Consider the following 27,875-nt stretch of genomic DNA (forward strand, 5'->3'; position numbering starts at 1 on the left):
ACGTTGATAATGTATTTATCAGGTTTTTGGAAGGAGTAATAATAAATATGTGTTTAAATACAATAAACAAATAAACTATAGTTATATTTTGTGATAAAAACATTTCGTTCTAGCTTCGTGGTAGTGTTTAAATTGAAAGGGGAGCGGAAGGTATTACCCTTATTACGGTATTCCGTACAGCGGCCAATTTCGTACAGCAGTTTTAAGTTGAAAGAAAGCATGTTTCGTATTCTTGTATATGTCATACTCGTTCGTTTAGTATAGTCTCTTACCCTTGCTAGCGGTGTCATCAAATGTGATGTGATTTCACACTCGCTGTTACAATACTTTAACATCAGAAAATAATAACAAATATTTGAGAAATTAGATAGTGACGGTAATGAGCTTAATTTTATAAGTATATTAACCATAATTTTATCGCCGATGTGATATTTAGTTGCGTATGTTTTTGCTTTGCTAAATGACGTTGAAGATCAATATACGTTTTCGGTTAACCGTACAGTGGACGGAATTAACCGCCACAACTATTCGTATTACACCAAGATAACGCCACTTGACCTCATTGCTCTTTTTAAGAGCAAAAACTCAAAGTTTATTTTCGAGTTGCCAATGTAGAGAAAAAAAACATAATGTCAAAAGAAGATAATGTGGGTAATATGCGAAGGGTTTGGTGAGCAAAGAAAATTATGACACATATGTGTCATGTGGAAATTAGGCACATGCTTTATATAGTGGTGAGACTTTTGTGGAAAATTATTTATGTGAATTTTGCAAATGAATGTACCTACATACTATGTTAAAACTATAATAAAGGTTTGATTGTTGAGTCGTTTTATTATTTTTAAAAATACCTTTCATCGTGCTTTTTTGGGCCCTGAAAGAATGTATGAAATTAGACGAACGAAGTACGAAATAAAACGCAGGTGTCGGGTAAATCCATATTCCCCACTTTTTCAAATTCTTTACTTTTTAGGATTCCATGGTAGTCGCATATAAATAAGCTTTGTCACATAAAACATAACTTAATTAAGGGTAAATTGGTACTTGAAAGTTAGTCTTGTACTGAATACATTTCAAGAAAATGACGCCCGAAAAAAAAGAAGTTAGGTGTACGGCGTTACCCTCAGCTCCCCTACTGGATACGCAATGTTAGCAGCATCGTATGTTTTTCAAAACGTAAATAATACTTTGGTGTACCAAGTTGAGATAAAAATTGGCATTTTGATGACATAAGTCACAAATCTATACCATCTATCGTAATATGTAGTGAATATAATAAGTATATAAGTATGTACATATTTGTTAGTAATTATATATAAAAACGCAAATTATTTACAAATATTTACCTGTAGGTACCTACTAGAGTAGAACACCATTACCCTATCAATTTATTCAGATATTTAAAATGCCTACTTAACCGACATAATTTTGATTAGCCATTAAGAATTAAAACAAAATTAGCGTTTTTCGTTTCTGTCAAATAGTGATTATTCATAACAATTCGTAATTAATAATGCCCGCAAGAAGAAAAATAGCCAAAAGGCGTAAAAAGAAAACCAGGAAGGTTAAATTCAATTGAAATATTAATTGGTTGCATAAAAAAAATTGACAGCAAATAAATATATTTTTTTTTTTGGAAATTAGGAATTTAATTTGGTTGTTACGAAAAAGTGAATCAACGAAATTGAAAGAAATACCATATTGTTATTTTCGTTTACTTTACTATTTATAAAATTGTTACTGGTTTAAAATAATGTTTTAAAATATCTATACATTTCACAATTGAGCGATAATAGTGGCACATGTCCGAAATTGTCGTTTTATGGAGAAATATATAATTCATATCCGCATAATTATAGAATTAGACTATCCTTAATTCTACGCGCATAATTAACTGCAAAATTCTTTAAAATATTTATATGGCCTAAAAAGCAAAAATGAGAATTTTAAAATGGATTTTTTTACTCAAATTTAAAACATAATAGTGTCACGATGATCATTATGCCATCTTTGTTTCTAAAATAGGTAGCGGCCTCCGTGTGTAGTGGTTAAGACGTTCGACTCGCGCACGGAAGGTTTCGGGTTCGATTCCCCGTGAGAACTCAAAGAATCAAATGTGATTTTTCTCAAGCCTGGGTATTCTGTGCTGTAATTTGGCCTCCTGGCCTGTTGTAGTGCATTTTTTTATTTTATATATATAAACATTTAAAGTAGCACAAATGAGTAAACATTCAGTTGTGCCTTTGTTTTTGCGCGTAAGCGTGTTCTTCTGTAAAAATAAGTTTTTTGAGTTGAGCCACTATCTATGTAACCCACGTGAAATATTTGAATAGAAATATTTATTTTGATTTTAGTTAAAGAGAAAACCAAATTACTGCACCAACAAACAAAAGATACATAAAAGAGCAGAGATCGCGGCTTGTAAAAACGTTTTGTTAAATAATATTGCATTCGTAATCGCAAAAAACTTTGTAATGGATTTAAATAAATATACGGAAGGTACTGGACTTAAATTTGATAAATATTTTAGGAAAATCGTTTTTGAATATATCTATTTTTTTAAAGTGTGTATTTTGAGTTTGTTAAATGGCGTTATTCATAATGTATGCAATAAATAAACACGTTGCTTTCTGCACTATTTTTTTATAATTGATAAAAACATAGGTACATGTGAAGTCTTGGGTAACCTTTTTGTACATTATAAATACTGTATTTTTACAGATGATCCTATTGCATCAGATTCAGAATCATCCGAAGAAAAATCAAACCCTCTACGATGACAAATAAATGCACAATGAATATATTTATATAATGTAAAAAACATAATTATATAATGTAAAAAAACATACAAAGTTAATCATAAAATTTTATCTACAAAATTAAAATCTCTTGGATTTGAAGGAAAATTTTTGAATTGGTTGAAATGTTATCTTTGTAATCGTAAACTTTTTGTAAATTAAATGGTTATTCATCATATGAATTTACTGTAACATCGGGTATACCACAAGGATCTCACTTAGGGCCACTTCTTTTTGTACTGTACATAAATGATTTATTGTCTTTTTTCCATGATGTCAATTATGTTCTTTATGCTGATGACTTAAAACTTTTTAGAATTATCAAAGACTTAAACGATGTTAATATACTGCAAATAAATATACACAAAGCTAACTGAATGGTGCGAACTCAATTAACTGTTTTTAAATGTTAAAAAATGCTACCATATCTCCTTTAATCGATCCAGAAAACCCGTTGTCTCAAAATATTTGATTAATAATGTAGCCATTGAACAAGTCCATTCTATTAAAGACCTAGGTGTTACTTTTGATACTATGATAAATTTCTCACATCACTATGAAATTATCTTTAATAAGGCTATGCAAATGCTAGGTTTTGTTATTCGTAACACTCAGCACTTTCAAAACTTTGAAACAATCGTAATTTTATTTGGTTCTTTTGTAAGATCACAGCTAGAGTATGCATCTGCAATTTGGAGTCCCGCTTATTACTGTAACTCATATGATCTTGAACGAGTATAAAGAAAGTTTGAAAGATATATTCAATTTAAATGAGGTCTACCTGTGTCAGAAATAAATTACAAATCCCCGATGACTGATTTTAATTTATCATTACTGTCAAGCAAGAGGACAATAAATGACCTGTTGTTTATTTATAAATTATTAAATAATAGAATAGATTGCCTCGAACTGTTAACTTTTATAAACTTTCGTATTCCACATAAACCAAAAAGACATAATTTTTTGTTTTACAGTCATCATCATGGTACTAATTATTTATTCAATTCACCATTTATTCGCATGCAACGACTTGCAAATCAATACAGTGATGATTTAAATTTATTTTATACCACGCCGCTGATGATCAAGTCTTGTGTTTTGAAAAAGAATTAACAATTAAAAATTTAAATGAAGATGAGTTCTTCAGTTTTGTTTTAACTCTTTTTACTCTTGTGTGTATAATTATTTTTTAAATTTATTATTGTTTAGAATTAATATTTATATTAACCATGAAGTAAACTTTTCTCTTTAAAGCACTTTCTTTTTCTTTTTTTTTCTCTTTTCTTTTTTTCTCTTCCTCTTTTTTAAAACGGCTATTTTCTGTAATTTACCTTTTTTTACATAGGTAAATATTTATATTTGTTACAGATGTAATTTTTTATATTTTTTATATAAAAATACTGTTTACCATTGTATACTTTCCTCGATGTTTTTGTTCTTTTTTAATATTATGCTATTTTTTGTTGTATTTTTTCATTGTAATTATGTAAAAGGTTCATGGAACCGTAAATAAATAAATAAATACATTAATTATAATAAATAAACCTCGTAGTATCGTGGGACCAAGAGGGAAACGAAACGTTTTTTTGCAAATTTAAATTAATAAGAGTGTATGAAATAGTGTTAAGGGAAAAAAATTAACTGATTAAATTTATACTTTTAAATTCTCGCGAAAACGGTTCGAAAAAAATACGAAAATTGCACAAGTCACGCCCCCCACGGGGGACATTTGGCAATTTTTGGACACGGTGTAATGTATGCAAACTTGTTTCTACGCGCCTTCTGGTAAATTATAATTATATGATAGTCGGTACAGAAAAATATAAACAAACATAATATGCTGTGAAATAAAGAAAATGTTGTAAAAGACGTAAAAATAAAAAGTTAGATAAACAAATAAAATTTAAAGATATGTAACCATTGACGTACAATACATAGACGCGCCTAGAGAAACATATTTTAAAAAGTATTGACACGAAAACGAACACATGGTTACTAGGTTTGTATATTTACACAAGGGCTGCATTCAACGAGCATGCATATGCTACCAACAATTCGAGGATACTCATTTTAGACACTGTGTTGGTAAACCAAATGCAGCTTAGTTAGATCATCTGTTACATGAAGGTAAGGTGATAAGCCTTACGCTTCAGGCGCCAGTCAAGGAACAATGAAATAATGCACTTCTAATAATCTTTAAAATATTTTTTTATCGGCTCTGGCAGGAATCGAACCCAGGACCTTAAGAATGATACATTAAAATATTCAAAAATAAGACTCTTTGCAGACGATGCCTTAATATATATATCGGGAGAAAATTATAAAACAATTATGGACAGACTAAATCATGATCTTAATAGTGTATCACTGTGGCTAAAAAATAATAAATTAAAATTAAATGTTAACAAAACTAAATATAAGAATATAGGAAACAAAAGAATAGAAATTACACCATCAATTGTAATAGAAAATGAAAAACTTAATAAAGTCACTGAAATTAAATATTTAGGTGTAATGTTGGATTCAAAACTTACATTTCACCAAAACGCTAAGATGGTAATAAATAAGATTGCAAAAAAAAAATCAATTTTGGGAAGGATCAGAAGATTTATTGATAAGGACTCCTGCAAAACTATTTACAAAGCAATTATTGAACCACACGTTAACTACTGTAGTAGCATTTTATTTTTATCAAACAAAGAAAACATAGATAAACTAACTGTATTACAAAATAAAGCCTTTAGAATCATTTTTAAAAAAAAACAGATATACGACGGTAAAGTCGATGGTAAATGAAATGAAATTATTAACATATAAACAAAGAATATTTTACAATACAATGATATTTGTTCATAAAATTATAAACTCTAATAAAAAAACAGAATTTTGGAAAAAAAATGATCGGAACTAGCATGAACACGATCACAATACTAGAGAAAAGAACAAAATTAGACTTCCATTAGGAAAAAGGCAAAGTCACAAAATTCAATTTTATTTAAAGCAATTAAAAAGTATTACGAAATTGAAAAAAATATTTATGAAGAAAAAAACATATCAAAATTTAAAATAATGGTCAAGACATATGTGATAAACAATTTATAAATTAAATATATTTGCAATGTTATTATTAGAACACATATAACAATATGTATGATATGTGTGCCCTACTTTAAGATTTAAATAAAATAAATAAATAAATAAAATACGTGAACATGTCAACCACTACACAAAGAGGCGGACTTATCTGCACTCGATTTTTACTTAAGAGCAGCAATCGAGTCAAAAACATTCGTCTAGGCACAGAAAAATAACTAATTCAGTAAATGAAAAATGGAAAATTGATCGTGTTACGTTTCATACCTGAATCGAAAACCACTTCGCTTATCATTATCCACCGCGAAGCGAATGAAAGTTGCAGCTTCACAAATCTGCCCACTCTGTGGTGAAGCTTGATGGAGACATTTCTGGATGTCTCGAATATTCGGTCCTCAACGTAGCTATAGGTGATTGGCTCCCCAGGAAAGACCTTTCCCCCAACCGAGAACAAAACGCTTGCTTCGGCAAAGACCTGAAAATGAAAAAAGGCGTAAATCTACCATATCATTATTTATTCCACAACATTAAATGCCAGTGGAATCCCATGTAAATAATGAATGTCAGTTCATAACCAGGACAAACATTTGGTACGTTATTTCCATATATTTATTTACACATTGCATAAAACATATACAAGGAAAACTTTATAAGTATTTTTTTGCAATTTTCAGATTATTTGACCAAGTTTTAGTGCTGGATGTTCAATTAATAATTTTATATTGATCTAATTATTAGCCTACGAACATCTGCTACAGAAAATATTGTCGAAATCAAACCACTTCCATACTAACATAATACATTGCTAATCCTTTGTCTACTCGTATGTAAAACTAAAAAAACTTTAAGTCAAAAGTACTAAATAGCGAAACTATTAATTTGTGACTTTGTAAAAACTTCAATCTTGATTTGCCAACAAACGAGAATTCTGATTTTGACAGTTTTTCTTGTATGCTCACGATATTATATTTAAGTATATATTATATCTCCTCCAGCCCTCCTTAGAACAGGTTTCTCTAGTGATATAATATGTAATATATCATATTTTATTTTTTATTTATTTATTTACACCTTTTATCAAAAATACAATTTTACATAAAACCCGTAATTTAAGTATCTGAACAATGAAATATAATTTTTACAATAATATGCAGTGTCCCCTGGTAAACCTACTGATTATGTATTTTTAATATTTAGTAGAATTTAAATAAATATATTACAGTAATAGTTTCAAACATGCAGTTATTTTTTACACAAATATTACCTACCAAAATTGACTTTTTGTAACTATTGAATTGTTTAGAATTTGATGAAATAAAATAAAATTAACACACTGCATCGCTACTTTTATTTTGATATTTAATATTATGTTTATGTATTTCAATTAATATAATAAGGTTTTATCTGATTTCTCTGTTCTATACGTTTTGTTCTCCGTAATATTATTTCGCTTTTCCTTAACATTTGTAAAAATTACGTTTTTTTTGTTTCAGGCTAAAATCATATAAAAATGTGGCGACGGCCATAAAAATTGAAAAAAAAAAATCAAATTACGTCTATAAAAAAAGACCCTTTTAAAATTTCAAATTTGTATGATTGTTTAATGTTTGTTTTTTATTTTTGTTGCTTTTGGATGATGTTTTGACTTCATTGTAAAAATATAAAAAATAAAAAACACGTATTGTAAAAATATATAATTTTTCGTAATTCATTACCCCCTACTCAGGTTTAATTAACAAATAAAACCTTATCTTTCGTTCGTACGCTAATAAGTATTCCCAACATTACCTTTGTTAAATCTAGTTTAAGACATCAGAATTTAATGTTTTCGCTGCCAGTTTTAAATTGTTTGTAATTACCTTTCTTGTCACAGAATCTATAAGACGATTAAAGCTTTTAGCATTCGACTCGGTCCTTTCTTCCGACAAAATAATGCATTCAGCCAGAGCTATTTCTTTGAGGGGCCTCGCGCTATATTTTAGGGACTTTATGGGGTAGGGAAGGGCCTAACGCGAAATTGCCAGGTTAATAATAAATAGGCGACTGATAAAGGTAGCGCTTTCATCTGTTCTAACCAGGCCTGAACTCGGGAATATGTACCTAACAAATTCAAACGAACGTGAAGATAGGTTAAAAAGCAGAGGGACTGAGTTTTGGGATAAAATTTGTACGTATTCTGGGATATGGGATTAAAGCCATTCTTTGGAATTCAGTTAGAATACTTTTTCAAATGCACGAATATTACAAGCTGTACCTTTATTTTTGCGTTCAAAATCAATCTATTAAGTTTTAAACATTGTTTATAAATATATCAACAATATTGTGAGTACGTATGTTCAAATATCTGTCGACAGTCTTGATTCCATCGCAAAGGGAGTTATTACCACCCATGCATTATGTACTACTGCGGGCAGACAGGGGAATTGTGATGTCTAATATCAAAATCAAACGAAAGCGCAATGAAAAAAAACAGAGAACCGTTAACCACTGTCAAAAAAAGTAATAACGTAAGCTTTGCATATATATTCCGTGAAGAAAAGTATGCCCTTCTAATAGAGGGTAGACTGAGTTCATGGCGTAAAAAAACATCATGGCTCAGGAATCTTCAGCAGTAGTGTGGAATACCAAATAGAGCCAAATCTGTTTACTCCACGAATGCCATTATAAGCAACATTCAAAAACTTCACTATGCTCTCAGCACACAAGGCATATATGTTCGATTCTGCTGGGTTAGAGCTCATGTTGGAGAAATCGGAAATGTGAGAGCATATGAGCTAGCCAAGGCTGCTACAGTCAAAAAAGTGAGGCCGAACTTTGATGAAGTCCCAATAAGCCATGTAAGGTGGTCCCTTTCAAAACATAAATTAAATGAGTGGAGGAAAATTTATGAAGAAAAAACTGCCAATAAGTGGATCAAGCAACTTTTGAGAAGCACAGACGAGGCCAAAACATTTTGGAAGCATGAAACGCCTACATATGAATTAACTCAGGCTCTCTCGGGACATGGATGCATGAGGGAATATCTGCATCGCTTTGGGCTGCGAGACGATAGTTGCTGTCCATGTGATGGCATCACTGAGCAGACTGTGGAATATCTTCTTATATACTGTCCAATGTTTAATAGGCCGAGGTGGGAGCTTGAATGCAAAATAAACACTCGGATTGCTGCGACTAATAACCTACCTGAGCTCCTGAACTGTAATGATACACGAAGAGAGACTGTTCGATTCATTACAGGGACGATCAAGCAGGCTAAGTTATTCAATGGTGGTATCTAGCTCCTTTTGTTTTTTGTGTCCAACTTTTACGATTTTTAATTTTTATTTTTTAATATTTGTTAATGTAATATTTCTAGAACTATTTTGTTTATTCTGATTCTGCTTTATTTTTATTATTGTAAGTCTACGGTTAAAAATGTTGAAGTCAACGGAATATAATTTAAAGATAAATGTATTCGATAAAACTTTGCACAAAACAAAAGCAAGGTACAAATAATTTGCAACTACAAAAAAAAAATAAAAAAAATAGAGCCATGCTGATCAGTGACCTAAGATCAAAAAGAGTTTCAAGTGATGGCCGCAAACCTCCAAAAGGAGTACCTAGCACGAGAAAAAGAAAAATAATTTCAAAATAAATCAAATAAAAACCAGCAGATATCACGAAGGGACATACGTTTTTGAAAATTGTGGTTTTGTTCAAATGTCCTAAACGAACGTTATTAAATGTTTCTATTGAAAGTTGATGGGTTTAATTATGGCCAAGAGTAAAGAATTGAACGGACTGTCTTCTTAGTTAAAAATGCTATTTTACTTAAAGTTGGAATGACAATACCCCCATAAAATATAAATAGTGCTGCCTGAGCGCCTCGAGTTACTCTGCCAGCTGTAAATAGTTAATCAGATCCGGAATGAAAAGAGCAGAAAGGCTCACAATAAAGTGAAACGTTTGAACCATAATACACAGTTTCACAGAACTCGCACCTACCATAATGCGTGCAAGAAACTACGCGGAGATACACTAAATTATTTTTTCATCTTGCTAGAAGGAATATATTTTTTTAAACAAATTTGGCCTTAACTAAGTAGGATCTGATTTATTTCCAAAACAATGAAAACAATTTACGCCAAAGATGAACCAACATCAATTATCATTATTAATGCCCTATCCGTACACAATGGTGCATAGGGCACCGTAATGGCATTTCAATCAGCGTATTTGTAATTTGTAACGTAAAGTTTTAAGCTTCAGAGGGAAATTACAATCGGAAGCTAACAGACTGTCTATAAAGTAAAATCGATATTTATTCATGAAAATTTAAAGTATCTTCGTCGATAACATTAAATTGTATTCAGCCTGTTGGCTTAAAAAAAATGTATGCATATTCTATTTTTTAAACGGAAAACTTAATTTTACTTTGTAGATAAAATTAAAATTAAATGTTAACTTCCCATTGTAATTCAGACCCAGGTGCCAGTATCATCATCACAATTCCCCTATCTGCACCCAGTGGTGAAAGGTCACTGTATTGACACACCAAATGCAGCGTATCTCGATAATTTGTTGCATGAAGGTGAGGTGATCAGTCTTACGTTTCAAAAGCAACCCTTTGACAAAGTATTATTTATGGATATCGACCTTACTGGCAATCGAAGCTGGAACATCAAGCTGAAAAGGGGAACGCGTGTCAAACACTACTCGACGACGCAGACTATTATCCACAATCTCCACTCGATTTTCATTTTCAGAATTTCTGACATTCTGGTTGTACTATATTTTAAACGCATAACTGCTTTCTTCATCCGACTGGACACAGACAGGCGTTCGGGAACACTAGAATATTGGAGCGAATACACATTGTCGACATTGCCGGGAATTGACACGGGATCTCAGGTATGGTAGGAAAGACGCGAACCACTAGATTGCAAGGTGGACGAATCTTCACTCGATTTCCTGAGAGAAGTTGTAGCGTTGAAAACATTTGTCCAGGGTTCTGATTCTATTTCACACACAAAACTATAATCTCTACCCGCGTGGATACAAAAAATAACAATGTTTTGAGTATGTCATAATGTTTGCAGACATGCTGGATTTCCTCCCTTGGAAGTTATACCAGAGAGGGAAAATAGTTTTGAGAAGGGAATATGGAAGTCTAAGCATTTATAAGGCTTATGACCTGTCTATCGTTCGTAGTGGCCACTTTACACACTGTGTAACATTCACTTTATTTTTTGTATCTTTTTTTGTGATTTTTTGTTATTTGTTAATAACCGTGTTAGGAAATGGGAAATAAGTTGCAGCACTACCACAAGACCTTAACCTGTCATAAATATTAATGTATGTTATTTTTACTATCATACCTGAACGTCTTTGGTGAATTGGTTGTTGCAGAATATGTGGACTGAGGTAAATTCTCTGACGGAGTCGAACTCGAAGGTGATGCCGACGGTCTTGTCTCTCGTGTCGTTGCGCCAACCCACCCAACCGGCGCCGCCGGAGATCCCGCCAAGGGAGCCGCTGACCGTGCTCATGTCCTCAGGGTAGCGTCCGTCCGTCAGCAGGCCCAGGCCTCGGATCAGCTCTTTCTCCCAATGCCCGTCGTATGTGGTGTCGAACATCTCGCGTCCGCCGCTGCGCTTGTCGCCTTGCGGCATCGAATAGCTAAGTACCCCGTCTAAATGGAAGATAAAAAAAAATCATAATTATCATCATCATCATCATCATCATCATCATCATCATCATCATCATCATCATCTTCACCGACATCATCATCATTACGATCATCATCGTCATCATCACCATTTACATATTATCCCCATCCTCATTATAGTCATCCTTATCACTATCATTATCATTATCATTATCATTATCATCATAATCTTTACCGTCATCAATATTTTCATCACTACCATCATCATCGTTCATCGATTTTGCTTGTTCACATAACCTCCACGATGAAAATGTATATCATCACTGTAAACTATGTTGCTCAGTCGTGATTGCGCATAAAGTGTCCTTAACATCCTAAGCACGAGTAAATCTTGTTTGATAGTCATTATCGTTCAATTTTTGGACTATTTTGTCTAGATGTAACTTGAATTTCTTATTCATTATTTTATGCAACTTGATTTAGCGACTTCTTCAACCAACGAGTGCCTTCCAGTGACATCGGTAAAGTTTTAAACACTGAATCACTCACACGTTGGATAATTTCATCAGTTGAAGCAGATGGAGCTGGACCTTGGCAACCTCTGTTGATAGCTCTAAAGTTCTCTGAAGTTGTAAATCTGGCTACCCAATTTGGAATTAATTTTATCGAAGGCTCTTCACTTGATGAATATTGTAACTATTACAGTACTTCTAGCCGCAGAAAATGAAAAATCGCTTGTTAAGAGGAAACACGGTCTGAGTATTCGTAATATAAACGTATTCTTCTGTTTCCTCCCTGGATTACAGATCTAGAGCAGCGATTTTTTTACACACTATATATATTTACCATCGGCGCGTCACTACTGTTTTGCATGTTTTGATTGATTGTTTCTTATGGAAGCTAGGATCATCCACAAATCCATAAAAACTCCCAGTTTTATCAGTCGTCTTCACATGTGCTGTGTACAAATTTGAAAATTAATTTTGAAAAACGGAAAAGGTATTGACACAGAAAATTTTATTCTGATACTCTTGCAAGGGAAAAAATCAAATCGGTTCAGTTCTGGGGTATGGAAAACGGGACAACGAAACCATCGTTGTTGATTTTAGTCGGGCATTATCAGTCCGATGTTCTTTTTCGACATCTTTTTCGCACAATGTCAGGGAAGCATCTGCTAGAGAATGACAGAAAAACGGTTTGAATACATATTTATCAAATTTCTACGACACCGCATGTCCTCTTACATAAGTATGACTCGATAGCGAACGCGCGCGTCTCTTCCGACCATCAATCTATGGCAAATAAAAAAATCCGCATTACCATCAACTTCAAAACCCCACCCCACCCCGTTCTCACTACTCGCAGTCAAAAATGATTTCAGTTAAAAATAAAGTAATATGATCAGTCTCATGCTTCAGATCCAGTCCAAGAATTGAAATATTTCTGTGAAAATAATCAATCTACAGTAATAATCCATGTTGACTTTGTGCCAGGTATCAAACTCGTGACCTCAGGCGTAGTAAGCAAACGCACTAATCGCAGTACACAACGAGGTGACATCTTTTTTTAGATTTTCCCCAGGGATGAGTCAAACACGCTTGTCAAGGGTTGTGTTTCTGTCTGAATTTTTCATTTCGCCCTGACGCGCCCACGGAAATGAAACTTATTTTAAAAACTTTGTATGAACCCGAAGCGTTGTCAAAATGTAATATTTTTATTTGTTTTATTGACGTACACGGCACAAACGCCTCTCTAAAAACATAAAATATACATGAACATTAGGGTGGATCGATCTTGTATGGAGAAAAAAATGAGGTTATCAAAATTGCCCTATGCGGAAAATATGATCTATAGTACCCATGTAGAATAAAGGAAAAATCAAATAAAAAATACTTTGAAGTCTACGGTTTGCCGCGGGGGCGGGGGGTTTAATTTGAGATTATTTAAAAAAAAATACATGTTTTGGTTAGATGATTTTGGAAACCAAATAACTGTTTTTCTGCAATTTAAATGTGCATAAATCATTGTAATCAACTAAATAATATATAACGATAGCTTTTATAACTAAGTCCTTCCCAGCACCCTCTCAAATCAGTTCGTAAAACTACATTAAACTGAGCAAGTGGCCGTCAGAATAGCATGCGCCACCGCTGTTCCCGCTAATTTAATTACGATTATATTGTGTGAATTGTGTAAGTCTATGTACTTGAACTAGTTTTGCATTATAACAGTATTAAGAAAATACATGATTTGCCCAATTTTCGGGTCCGGTTGTGATATGCCACCAAATATGCATTCTACCTGTGAAAACGTAATCTGGAACGTATTTTGGTATTTAAACCGACATACGATACAAAGAAGACATTTCTACACCGTGTAAAGAAATTGTTAGTATTTTAGAAGATACCTAAAAACGAGCGTCAATCCAATAAGGAAGTAAACGGAAGCAGCGTTTGAGCGAGGGCACAGACTTTCCAGTACAGTTAGATATTGTTGAGAGCCCATTCCAAATTCTCAAAGATCTTTCACTCGAAGAGAAGAGATTAGATCAGTAAAGCGTTTCTGATCAAAAAGGGGCAGCTATCATGCCAGCTGCATTTCAAAATGTTGGCTTTGTATCACGAAGCAACATATCGAAAGTCATTGATTGAATTTTACATTCGTCGTGAGAGAACATAAATAAGAACCACTTTATCATCTCAGCAGATTCTGATCAAATTCATATATATTTTGACGGACGTACAAACAAAACCATAACATTTTTTAAAAAGCGGAATAAAAAACAAAACGAAAAACACATAAGTTTAGTAAAAGAACTTGAGTCCAAGTATATTATTCACGTATCTGTAAACGTCGGAAAAGACAGTCAAACTGAAAAACACATAATAAGATATGATATTGATCTTACAAACCTGCTTGGGATTGGATTCAATAGAACAGTAGTTTGTGTGCCAGTTACATGCCAAAAAGCTTACACATTGTCATATTTTGGAAAATTTAGATGAAACTATAATCGGGCTCAGAAGATTCACGGGAGAAATGAGAAAACTGTTGGATTGCGAGAAGCTGCCTATAGTTTTATTCACCTCAATAAAATGCAAGCTACCTGAAGTCACAAATAAGAAAGACTTAAGCACTGATGAACTATGTTTAATGGACACTGTGAAGCTATCAACTTTGGACAGTGCAATTTAAGGTCTGTCGAAGAAAACCCCTAGAAAAAATTGGCACTCAAGGTGGCCTTCACCCGCAAACAGGATCGCAATATTCCATCCGAGACTTAAGTAACATTAACGACTTTTAGTATTGAAGTTCAAACACCTATGTGGTTTAATATAAAAACAAAACCATCAAACATTTATGGTCCACAGTATTTGTATAAGTCAATCGCTTTATCTCGTTATTTGTCCAGTGAAATGAAATGAGTAATTATTGTGACCCAGTTATTAAAAAAAATACTTCGTACTCTGAGAATGTTCTTTTATCAGTGCTAGCTGACGAGAAAAGACACGTAAGAAAATGGTTTTCAGGAGAAATCCGACATCCTGCAAAATTAAACGGATTGGAATTGCAACAAGTATCCAAATATTCTAATTACTAGAATGTGATATTTATGCAAGAGATTATGTGGATTTGGTGAAGAGAGATAATCTGACAGAGCCAAGAATAACTGAACAATGTTCATATAAGATGATTTCAGAAGCAATAGGAGACGCATCAATTATTCACGATGCCATACCACCTTCAATTAAGGGGTTTTCCTATCACAGAAAGCCACACGAATTGTAAAAATAGTAAAGTTCAAGAAGCGTCAGTGTCTGTCTGCAGAAATCAAAAAAGCAACAGGTTAAAAAAATAATAATGACAAAAATCAAGAAAATGAATGCCAGCGTTTAACCGTTAACTGTTATTTCGATGTTTTTATTTAACAAAAAAAAAAATCTGAAACTGCTCAGTACTTATAATAGAAAAAAATGTATCTATGTTGCTTATGTTTTATATTAATTTGTAATAAATACTTTAAAGTAATATATTGGCTTGCCTAAAAAAAAAATGTTTTTATACTACCATGAACAGTCCCGCGGAAAATATGATCGTAAAAATATTTTTTTTTTGTTAATTTTTCCCTTAATCTGTAGGCCATAGAACACTTTTCCGCATAGGGCCGTTTTGAGTTTCCATAAAATAAGAAATCGAGCCACCTTAATGTGCATACATTAAATATTTAAAAGACTTACCATCTCTATAGCATCCATATAATTCTACTCTCATACAGACAGTCCGCCGATGATAACTGTATGGAACGAATCTCACTTTTGAAGCCCAAAAGGGTGGCTCTAGATCTTTCTTTGCTTCAAGGTATGTGTTCGTATTTCCAGTTATAACCTGAAACAAAATTGAAAACGAGATTGAAATACAGGTAAACGATATACATCGGTAATAAAACGAGAAACGTCGTTCATTTTTTGTAAAATATTTTGTCATTTTTCAAATACGAAGCCACGTGAAAACAAAATGGCCAACTCGAACAATATTAATACAATATTATATTAAAAAAAAAAAAAACACTACATTTCTTATTTTAACGTCCTTTTTTGAAAAAATATACTTCCACTTTGGCATCATTTAAAATTGAAAAAAAATATTTTGTTCTCCTTATTTTGCTTTTAAAAAATCCGAGTTACGAATGAGGTTTTTATTTTTAAACATAGTACTTTACTTAAGAAAAAATGATGATTATAATTCTGGTTACATTACAACATTTTTAGGTTATTTTCGAATAACTCAAATTTTTATTTCAAATTTATTTCCCAGTAATATTTAGAGTTTGTCCAAATGTTTGAAGACAAGAATTGGATTTAATTCATTTTTTATTATTCAAGAATTTAGATACCTCAACTCAAGAGTCGTCATTAAAATTTGATGAGGGTAGTCTTTACTGGGATAACCATTTCTGAACTATCTGTCAATTTATTTTTTATTTCAAATTAGTAAGCAGACTGAACTTATGTATACATATTTTTTTAAATCCAAAACTCTTCGCTTTTCATATTAATATTCACATAATGTGCCTACATCATGATACGTATGGTTTATAAACTAAATATGCATTTATATTTTATTACATTTCTAACGATATTTCACTGTTTAATCACAAATCTTTTTTTTACGGTACTTTATTTATTATATTACTTTGTTATACTTTACCTTTTAACGTTGTACGTCAATAAATTAATAAATATGTCATTTAGTTCTTATTTATTTCAGTTACTAACTTAAATATAAAAAAATGCATTTTCAATGAGTTTTTTTTCAACATAATAAAAAAAATATTATAATATCTTGTATGAACAACATAATTTCAGTCCATTTCTTTTCATTACGTGAACACATTTTTTTTAATACGATATATACGTAATTCAGAATTAAGACACAATAAAACGTATAAATATTATTACTAAACACAGTAAAACTTTAATGATCGTCCTAAGCCCATAATTCGCTTAAGTGCTAGCTTCCCTGGCAATCGAATTCCGGCAATTAAAGTAAGCAGACCGATATTCTCCTAAGTGTACCTTTCTTAGTGAGGAAACGTGCAATCAACTTGCCAACTTGAACGCCAGTCCAAATAAATAAGTAACGAGATTCAAGCTATCCTGAATAATTAACATTCAATTTTGCTAACAGCAAATGTTAGAAAAACTGTCGTATACGTTTTTGTATTCATCAGTAAATGAGGTGATTGCTAAAATGTCAAAAGGCGGGATGTCGAACTAATACAAACATTACACCGCCACCGACTCTAGAGGGGATTATCCATTATGTTTTAGTTTGCTTATAACGCGTAATAATATTTTCTGATACAGTTATTTTCCTTAAAGCTGCTCTAATTATTCCGATCTGGCTTTAGCCTAGTTTAGAAACGTCTTCGCGTCGCTTTTTAAAGAGAAAAGCACAAAAAACTCATTCAGTAGAAGTCGGACTATTGACATACGAGTACGTCGAGAAACCTCCCGGTCTACTTGCCCGAGTTCAATATAATGTCTCCGCCTCGCCTCCTACCTCTGTAAGCAGGAAAATAGAATGCCACGCTATTCTATAGTTTTTTACAACCCATCAGTCAAAATTCTAAAATTAACTTTATACCAACTCCATGTATCTTGTGCTGCGTTGGGACATCGACGAAACAAAATTAAAAATAATTCATAATGTTACATGCTAGGGAATTCGGCCCTTTAAGCCTCGTTTTATCAGTCCTGCGGGCCTCAGTTGATTAATTAAGATCTCGGGCACTGTGAAATTTCGCCCCTTTAAGCATCATAATTGTTTTTTTGCTGTTCGGAGCAATCTAAATGCAATAAAGAATAATTTGTCTCTCAGAATAATGCAACCAAAACCACATAAAATTTACAGATACAATGCAAGATTATGTAGTATTATTAAAGCAATATTATCCATTTTGAATCTAGTAAAAAATGTCATAAAGTAGATGCTTACATAAATAATGAACAACTGAAATTGAACAAGTAAAATACTTACAATAGTCAGACAATTCAGATCAACAATTTAATTAGCAAAATGGCATCATTATCAAGTCTTTTTTTTAAATCAAAAATTTTGTTCCAAGAAAAAAATTTAATGTACTAAGCTTATGTAAAAAATTAAATATGTTATATGTTATATGCAACTACTATGGGGAACAGGAAATCAAAATGACATAAAAATACTACAAAGACAGCAAAATAAAATATTAAAGTTAGTACATGACCTACCCTATCTAACAGCAACTAAAGAACTTTTTAAACAAACTAAGCAATTAAATGTAACTGAACTCTTTAAACTAGAATCCTTAAAATTTGTTTATAAATTAGCGACTGATGTAATTGTAGACAAAGAACGAAAACTTGAAAAAAAATGTACTAAACATGACACAATACGAGAATATCAGAAAAATATCATATACAACCTTCTAAAACGAGACAAGGACAGTCGAGACTAATAAACCATGGACTGAAATTATACAATAAACTACTAGACAAAACTAAGCAAAAGACTCAGACAAAAGACGTTCAAAATATTATCATTAACAGTAGAATGTGAATTTCAAAAGTAAAAATATTTTGTTAAATGTATGAAACCCGTAAGGGTTTATCAATGAAATTTTAAAATAAAAATAAAAAAACTACATATTTCGGCGACCTCCATGATAAAGTGTTTAAGATAATTGAATCACACACCGAAGGTTCCTGGTTCGATTCCCACAAAACAAAAAATAAATGTGATTTTTCCGAAATCTGTGTGTACTTTGCTGTAAATCACCTCTGTAATTGGGTCTTAAGGCCTGTTGTGGTGCAAAAAAAAACATTAACGAAAAAAATCGATTAGTAAGCGATTAACATCGAATAACGAAGAATCTGTAATTTAAAATAATAACAGTGATTTATCGCCGACTGCAGCCGTTGCCAACCCTACCGATTTTGACAGAAATTTTACCGAATTTTAACATTACCTTTTTTCATATATATTTTTTAAACTATTTATTTGTCCCCAATATAGGAAATCCATTTATAAATTAATAAACCAAATACTTATTTTTTTCTGTTTGCTCATAAAGCTGCCTTTTCTGACATTTATATATTATTATACTACTACTTATACTTCGGTCGTACATAATATATCAGCTGATTGGTTAGTATTGATAAATATGATTCCCAGTTGTTTTCAAAGTTGATGAATTAAAATTATGTCATCTATCTTCATAATTTCATAGTTTCTATTTTATTAAATGGAATGTCAGCAACTTAGCAAAAATGAAACTTTTTTTTCACCTGTGACTATTTTCTGCTCAAATTTAGTATCCAATTGCAGCGATTAGTAGTTATTATTTTATCCTTAACCTTAAATTACTAAAATAAAAGTAAAAACAGGTTTTAGAGTAGTGTGGCAAAGTTGTAGCCGCTCTCCCCCCCATGAAAATGAAAAAATGTGAAACTGTTTTATCTGATAACGAATCTACTGAAATCTATATATTCATTAATATGATAGCGAGTGTAATTTTGAATGAATAAATAAATAAATAAAAAACAAAGGATGACATTTAAAATTTTGAAGTACAAATCAACCATAATTTGAATGAATAATTTAAATATAGACCCCAAATCTACTATTTTATATAACAAACATACCTTTTAGCTTGTCTGTCTTCCCACAAAATGTTACTGGATATAAGCCACACTTATGTATTTCATTCACTTACAAAGTCAAATACATTTTATAGTTAAATATGCCCACAGTTCACTATATTTTTACAGAAACACAAAGTAATCGGGGAATCACGGTGCGTTTTCAGATTATTATTTTTTTAATACTAATTATAAACAATGTTTTGAGTTTGTCTAAATTTTTGTAGACAAGGGCTGGATTCAACCCACTAGGGGCTTTTAATATTAACAAAATACGGGCAGAATGTTACACAGTGTGTAAAAAGGCCACATAAACCAGTCAATGGCAGGTCATAAGCCTTGTGGATGCCTAGACTTCTTATTCACTTCTCTAAAATGTTTTTCATCTTTATTGTATTATGTTAATACTAATTATAATAAAATAAAACTAATTAGAATTGAGTTTTAACCGCTCTGACAGCTGTACCGTATTTCATATTTTCATAAAGCATTGGCCGACGGCCTTGCGAAAGAGACTGTCGATCTTGTAGACGGCCGTATCTGTCGCACGCGTCCAGTGTAGAATGAGTGTACGAGTGACAAAGACGGCGCTATACAAAGCGAATTAGGCAGGCAGTGTCTTTTTGTATATTACCGTTCTTTTCAGTTCATTAGTTTGAGCATCAAAATTTATACAAATAAAAAATACTGTTATTCACTTAAAAAATAAGGCTTAAATTCCTATGAACGAGTTTGGCCGGTCATCGCGCTACAGAGAAAATCAGCGGGCAATGCTTTTTTAAAATTATTTCATTTATCAATCGGCATTTATCACCATTTTCATACACGAAACAGTACACTATGAGGCCGACTAATCTCTTCTCGATTTTTTCTCGAAAGAAAAAAGAATAAATAAGTATCCACCCACCCTAATTTAACCGGACCGAGTGGATCGGCACAATACGTGTGAAACATGACAGACACAATCAATCATTTTTAGAATAATAATATATAATATATCCATAGAGAATCGCTTCTTCGAAATTTACGCTCGCCGATCATTCAGACATTTTACATTCTCTATAATTTGTTCTTTATCGTGGAATATCTTTTCCGGTCTTTTTCAGTTTCCAAAAATATTTTTGTCGATTACTTGCACTCGCACCATATGCCTATTAGGCATATTCTCAAATAATGATTTATTTTTTTTCAAATTGACAACACGAATAAGGATTTACATGTTCATAATAAGTTAAACGTAAAAGCAATAATTTTTCTGTTTTAAGACATAATTTCAAAATATTAACATTTGATTTTTAATTTTTAACTTATTATTTACAGTATTGAACCACAAAACTCTATATTGTTTCTTCTCCAAAATAAGGTTAATTAAACACGTCATAATTTTTTAATGCTTCAGGATGAATTCTATATTATGTATTTGTTGAAAAGTTTATGGACTTGATAGATTTAAATTATTTAAAAAAATTATAGACCCTTTTTCACGGCATCTGTTATTTTCCTGCTTCATCGAGGTGTACGAATACGAAAAGGTACCTGGTATTGATCGCCTCCCCTAAAAAGTGGAGCGTTTTGTGGCTTCCCGTTATATTTTTTTCATTTTGAGGTAACATTGCGAAAAATTAGTACTGTTCCATACGCCGAATTTCTGATATACTCTTAAATATCTATGATAGTAGAACATTTTAAAATGCTCAGTATCAACTAAAGAGAATAAAATTTTTCAATAAAATCAATGAAATACTAAGTATACAATTTGATGAAATTAAAACGAATATTTTATTCATAATAATATATTATTAAATTGGCATGAATATTTTAAAAGGATAATATTAATCATTTTACAAGGTTTGATCTGTTTAACTAGTTTCATTTTTCACATTTTATGCAAAAGTTTTTTTTGTATTAGAGAAATGACTGAGCTTTTTACCAAACACTACAAAACAAAACATTCGGCTTATCATTCGCTCCTTACAATCCAATCTGCCTGTAAATGTATCAAGGGGGTGTCCAAATGTTCCATTAAATCTAGTTACAAACCGCCCCCTTCGGGGTGATTTGTAGCGCATAATTTGTGGGTAATATTTATTTATCGTAGGTACGCCACACGCACTTCTGCGGCGACGATTGTACGAAACATCTCGCATGACTTAACAATTTAAGTTTTCGCCACCCCGCGTTTGATTAAAACATCGCTGTATATTTTAATTAAAAAATTCCTTGTTCGCGCAGAGCACAAATCCATCCTGCCTTCTCATACTCATCTCTAAGGCAGCACTCGAATGAAGAACCCCCATAGATGACTCGTGTTTTCTTAGGGAAATTTATATACACTTTTATATCTCGGCGCTCAAAAGAGGAAAGTTGTATAAAAACATATGCGTCCCGCAAAAATTGAGAGGAAGCTTTGAAAAGCCTCCTTCGCACCTTTCCCCGCTCACCTTTTGCCCCCCCATAATCCCGCGCCTTTCTAAACGCTCTCAAGAATCTGAAAAATGTGTCGATATGATTTCATGGCTGATGCGCCGAGTGATTTTTGGGAACAAACTTTATTTTCTTTTTAAGATTTTACGATGAACGAGATGCTTTGACGTTTTCCCTTCTTTCTTAGGCCTTTGTTACTCGTTACAATAGCAATGTAAGAGTACCCGAATACTTTTAAAGCAGACAAATATGTTTCTTTAACGGTTTGTTCGCATTGTTTTTATTAAGGAAAGCAGTTTGAAAATGTTTTGAAGAAAAACCATCGCTTTTTTATTTTTTACGTTCTATTCCAGTCACAATTTAAAAAAAATATACAACGAGGTTTTATTGTTAAATTGGTTTCGTTTTAAAATTATTTCATTGTTAATGAATACTTAAAAAAAAGTGAGATAGATGTGTTTTATCCGGATGTGTATTTTCATAGATACATCTGTAGTTCTGAGTGTAAAATAGAACCAGAAATCTGAACGAGTGTATTCAACACGACGTTTACTCTCACTACTCTCTGAAATAGGAAATGAGAGGATATAAGTCCACCGCGATTTGTGGTGATTGGCACGTTTGCCTATCATGACCCTAAGTTCAATTCCTATCAGGGTGAACGTTAAATATCGATTTTTAAAGTGGTCCGCCGACTATTCCGACTTTTGACATATCAAACTTCAAATATTTGTTGGATTTGGTCATACCATGTATTCCTCGGTCTTCCTCGTTTTTTGCATCCATCATCATGCTCTACACGTTCAAACAAACGCAGAGCTTCTTCCTTGATTCGCTCGATAGCGTTTGTCTCAGCCTTACAAAATGGACGGATCTCGATATTTGTGCCTCGTAGAGATTTAACATTTATATGAAAAAATCCAGCTTCAAGGGTTCAGCGTTAATAAATATTACTTTCTTGGACATACTTCATACAATGAACACACAAGGTCCTTATATTATAATCCTTGGTACTTTGCACAAATACGTCCCGTGTAAAGGTCTGTGGGTATCAAATTAGATTGATATGAATTTCTCCCACTGTGAGACCTAACGCGCCTTGGTCACGCACCTCTGCATTGATTTTCGAGACACGTAGTTTCGGGCGATATAAATATTAATATAAGGTACTAGTGTGTCTATATAGTGCCTATACTGTCAAACTGTTAACCTTACCATAATTAATTCTGGTACGCGTAAAAGGTAGTATTTACATAATGTTACAGGTAGTTTTTTGATATTACAATTTTAAATATCGGAACCCCGGTATTTCGATATATTCTCGATATTTATGCTTAATATTCAATAAATACTCAAAAGTCATAATCTTTATTACTTCACCGTTTTCAGTTTTCAGGTTAAAATTATTACAAAGATAGAAGTCCTGGAAATAAAAGTGTTTAAATTAAAACAACAACAATGATTCAAGTTCACTATTTATTTTAAGGTCTTCAACCTCAATTTTATTTTATATTTAAACGTCCTCATATTTTAAACGCAATAGTTACATCTTTAACCTAACAAGCAAATGCATTTCTTAAAACACAATTTGTTGTGTTTTTTTTTAACAAATTCAACAAAACATAAAATATGTGAACAAACAATACGAAAATTAGGAACTTTTAAGCAAGTCTGTAAGTATTAAATAAAATCTAAATAAAAAAATATTCAGCGTGTTGATGGCGGGCATGGCGGTATTAATGTTTACTAAACGACTAGGAAGCTACTGACGCTAGTGAAATCAGCATTCTGGTTTCTGATTGATTGAATGAACGAAATGGCGTATGGTATAACAGAGAATCACGTTTCAAGTTTGAAATTTTAAAAACAGACAAAATATTAAAAAAAACTCGTACTATGTGGAAATACCGATAATAGAGAAGTCAATACCGGCGGCGGCGTTTTCAATTTTTTTTATTTTATTTCTTCTTTTACCATTTAGGTATTACTTTTTTTACATTAATAATAATGTTCTCACTGGGGTGCAGAGAGAGACATTTTATATAATTTTAAAATATGCCTTATTAAACATAATTAAATCATACTACATTTAAAGCGCAATAAAAACACAAAACTCACAAATAAAAATTCTATCTATATGTGTATGAAATATTGCAGTGAAGAACCACATTTCTAAATAATATTTGATGTATTTCTAAGCAATATAAATGAATGGTAGGCGAAAGCGCCAACCACTACACTGCGAGGCGAAATTATCGCCACTCGATTTTCTTAATCAGGATTTTATATACCAAAGCAGAAAGTACCCATCCAAAATTCTGAATTTCACACAGAAAATTGAATTTTTAATGCGCTCGGACACAGAAAACCATTTAAGCAATCAACACACTGCGTAATAAAATAAGTAAATTAAGTATAAAGTAAAATCTTACGTTTCAGTTCCAGCCCTGGGACAATTAAATGTCGATTTTGCCAGAAATCAAACCGGAACCTAAAGCATGGTAGGCCAACGTGCCAACCACTACACTATGAAATGAACTTATGTTTATATGATTTAATTTTTCAGGATTTTTATCTTAGAACAGCCAAGACGGAAACACTAGTCCCAGATTCTGGTTTAAATTTACACACAGAACTGTTATAAGTATTGCCGTTTATTGTGACACTACCCCGTTGAGTTTAGATAAAAATTAGTTGGCGATATTGACGAATATTACCGCATTCCTCCCTTGTGCCTTGAGCGTTGAACGTAGACCCCATCAATACCCATATTAATTCGTTTCCTTTTTTTGTTTCATACGTTATCATTAGAATCACTTGTAAATTAAACTATGTCAACCAAACACTTTTCTTATAAGAATTAAATTGTCATAAATGAAAAAATAATAAATCTATTCAAATGTCAAATATGATGACTGTATATACCAGCTTATAGCAGTCTATCTCGGTGGCGATGCATCAGGAAAATTTTTGCGCTACAAATTGCAGTTTCCACGTGGACAATGGTCGATAATGGAACAAAACAGTAGTGCATTTTTCACGTGTAAACTGGTTTTAAAAGTCTGTTTAAATAAGGTGATAAAGTCTCGATAGGAATCAATAAGTCGACGATTCATAATAAAAAAAAATAAATGGAAAGACACAACAATTTTTGTAACATTTTTCTATGTGTAAAAAAAAAAAAATACCTTAAACTGGCAATTTTATTTACTTTACTACCTCATAAATTTTTGTTTTTCTTTGTCTCAACAATTTAAAAACCTTTTGGTAATTGTTGTGTTTAATAATGTTTTATGTAAAAGAGAAGGTCTGTATACAAACTATTAATTACAGTGTAAGTGTTTCACAACGGCTTACATCATATTATTCCTGTTTAAAGTAGGCGTATTGGTAAATAAGAAAAATTATAGATAACGAATTTTGAAGAATGATGATCATCGTACTTCGAACGGCGGGGGGGATTTCAAAGTTCTTCCAAGTAAGAAAATAGGCACTGATACACATAATGACCGTAGATCACGAAGGTTATAATACCAAAGAGCAATTAAACTATTTTAAATGGAATCCAATCAATTCAATTGTTCATGGTACTCAAATTGTACTCGATATTTTTCTTCTTTTTTATTTGATTAATGGCCAGGCCCCGTGGCGCAGAAATAAAGTGCTTAATCTGAATAATGAGGTCATCGGTTCAATCCCTTGGGGTTTTTCAATGTAGAATATATCGTGAGTAAAACTCATATACGAGTAGAATATTGGAAAAATTAAAATTTAAATTTAAATGACTAATTGCCAATATCTACAAAGGTGTTATACCGAAAATGAAAAGAAAATTTGACGCCAGCGACTTTTAGTAAAAAATTGTTAAACTAAATTAGTAAATCTTTATTACACCTGAATTATTGTTTTATGTGGTTTTATTTTATTATTAATATTTTATTTTTTTTGAAAATTTATTTATTAACCCTTACGGCTTATTACATTCATTTTACAGAAATAATACATAATTTTAAATTCATACTCTGTTGTTGATAATAATATTTTTGAAATCTTTTGAAAGTCTTTTGATTAGTTTTGTCTGGTAGTTTATTGTATAATTTCATTCCCTATTTTATTAGTCTCGATTGTCTCGTTTTGGAATGTTGTATGTGATATTGTTCTGATATTCTTGTATTATGTCCATGTTTATTACATTTTTTCAAGTTTCAATTCTTTGTCTACAATTATATCAGTGGCTAAATTATAAATAAATTTTAATGATTGTAGTTGAAAAAAATCATTAACATTTAATTGTTTATTTTTTTAAAAGAGATCTTCAGTTGGTGAATCATATACAAGCGTCAATATTTTATTTTGCTGTCATTGTAGTCTGTTTATATAATGTTGGTTTCCTGTTCCCCACAGTTGTTGCATATAACATATTATATTTTAGATTTGACATAGGCTTCATACATATTTTTTTCCGTTTTTGGAACAAAGTTCATATTTATATTGTATTTACTAAATAATTGCTGAAGTCATTCTTATCACTATTTTAGTTTTTTTTACTATTTGTGACGAATAAATTTAAGTAGGTACGTCGTCACAAATTTTTGCATGGGTCATATTTGCCGTTTCTCTATGATACGCGATGTGAGCTATTGGTCGCATCGACTAATATCTTTTTGCTCGATGGTTCTTTTCATAACAAGAAAAGCGGACGACTACAGTTAAAATCCCTGGGGTAGTATTCTGAATCTTCTCTAGAGTGGTTAATTTGGGGACCTTTATTTTTTATATTCTTCTTCACTTTGCTTAATATAAAAGCAACAGTGATGATTAAACGTCAAATGATGTATAAAACCATTTGAAAAATGGAAAAAAAGATATCGGTTTGGTCAATTCAACCTGACTTCCGCAATAACGTTTTTAATGAAAATTATCATTTTTGAATTCATGTGTTTATATTTTTTTGACGTTTAATCATCAGTGTGGCCAGATATGCAGCAAAGTGTAAACGTGTGCAAAAAATAAAAATTCCTGAATTCATCACTCTTAAGGGGGTAGGGAAGATTCAAAATATCACCCCTGAGGGTCTCGTACAGAGTCAATGAAAGTAAAATCACGGAACCCGTTTAATGGGTGAGTTATTTGAATCACTATCTCAACGATTTACAGCCATTCTTGCAGCGAATCGCTTATTAGACGTGTATTTGACAGGGTTCCTTTTCTTCCTTAACAATAATTTGATATGTTCTAAATCCACGTGGAAGCGAGGCAACTTGTACTTATATTTTGGTCTGTTGTTCCTCTCGACTAGGGGGATCTGGTCGGTGGGTGAGGAAGCTCGGGTGGGTGCTTTGCCCGCGGAATTTCCCCATCACATCTTTAAATAAATCATAATATTTAATTTATTTTCTTATCACATCTTGATAAAATTGAATAACCTAAACCAACATTATTGTCTTTTTCTTATTCTTAACCCATTTAGTATAAAAACAACCCTCTCCATCACCTGATTTAAAAAAAATCCTTTAATTAGTGAACGAGTAAAAATACTAACAACTTATATTCATAAAATTGTTATTACCTTATACTTAAATGATTTTAATTTAAACTCTTTTATATCCATAATTAAATAAAATCATGATTTACAACCCCTGCTTGCACTTGTATATTACATAGAAATTTGTTTAGTCTCCCACCAGTCTGACGATATCGGTCACGGCGAAACCCGGTCACTGGGAAAAT

At 32.0% G+C, this 27,875-nt stretch overlaps 1 protein-coding gene and 1 long non-coding RNA gene across 2 annotated transcripts in view; one reads left to right on the forward strand and one right to left on the reverse strand.

The window, feature by feature from the left end:
- Positions 1–27,875, reverse strand: part of Ddr (discoidin domain-containing receptor 2) — a 633,418-nt gene that overhangs the window by 16,317 nt on the left and 589,226 nt on the right. Inside the window, exons 9-11 of the mRNA XM_088243797.1 lie at positions 15,777–15,924; positions 11,249–11,562; positions 6,159–6,366 (exon numbers count right to left, since the gene is read on the reverse strand). Coding sequence (XP_088099923.1) covers positions 6,159–6,366; positions 11,249–11,562; positions 15,777–15,924 — 670 coding nt within the window. The remainder of the gene's footprint in view (positions 1–6,158; positions 6,367–11,248; positions 11,563–15,776; positions 15,925–27,875) is intronic.
- LOC148283470 (uncharacterized) lies at positions 1,442–3,339 on the forward strand. The gene is made up of 3 exons (XR_015825583.1): positions 1,442–1,564; positions 2,355–2,499; positions 2,722–3,339. It is a non-coding gene; the product is annotated as an uncharacterized LOC148283470 (long non-coding RNA).

Source organism: Micrasema longulum, unplaced genomic scaffold, assembly GCF_059751315.1.
Source record: "Micrasema longulum isolate JH-2025_06_02 unplaced genomic scaffold, ASM5975131v1 h1tg000234l, whole genome shotgun sequence".
Classification (NCBI taxonomy): domain Eukaryota; kingdom Metazoa; phylum Arthropoda; class Insecta; order Trichoptera; family Brachycentridae; genus Micrasema; species Micrasema longulum.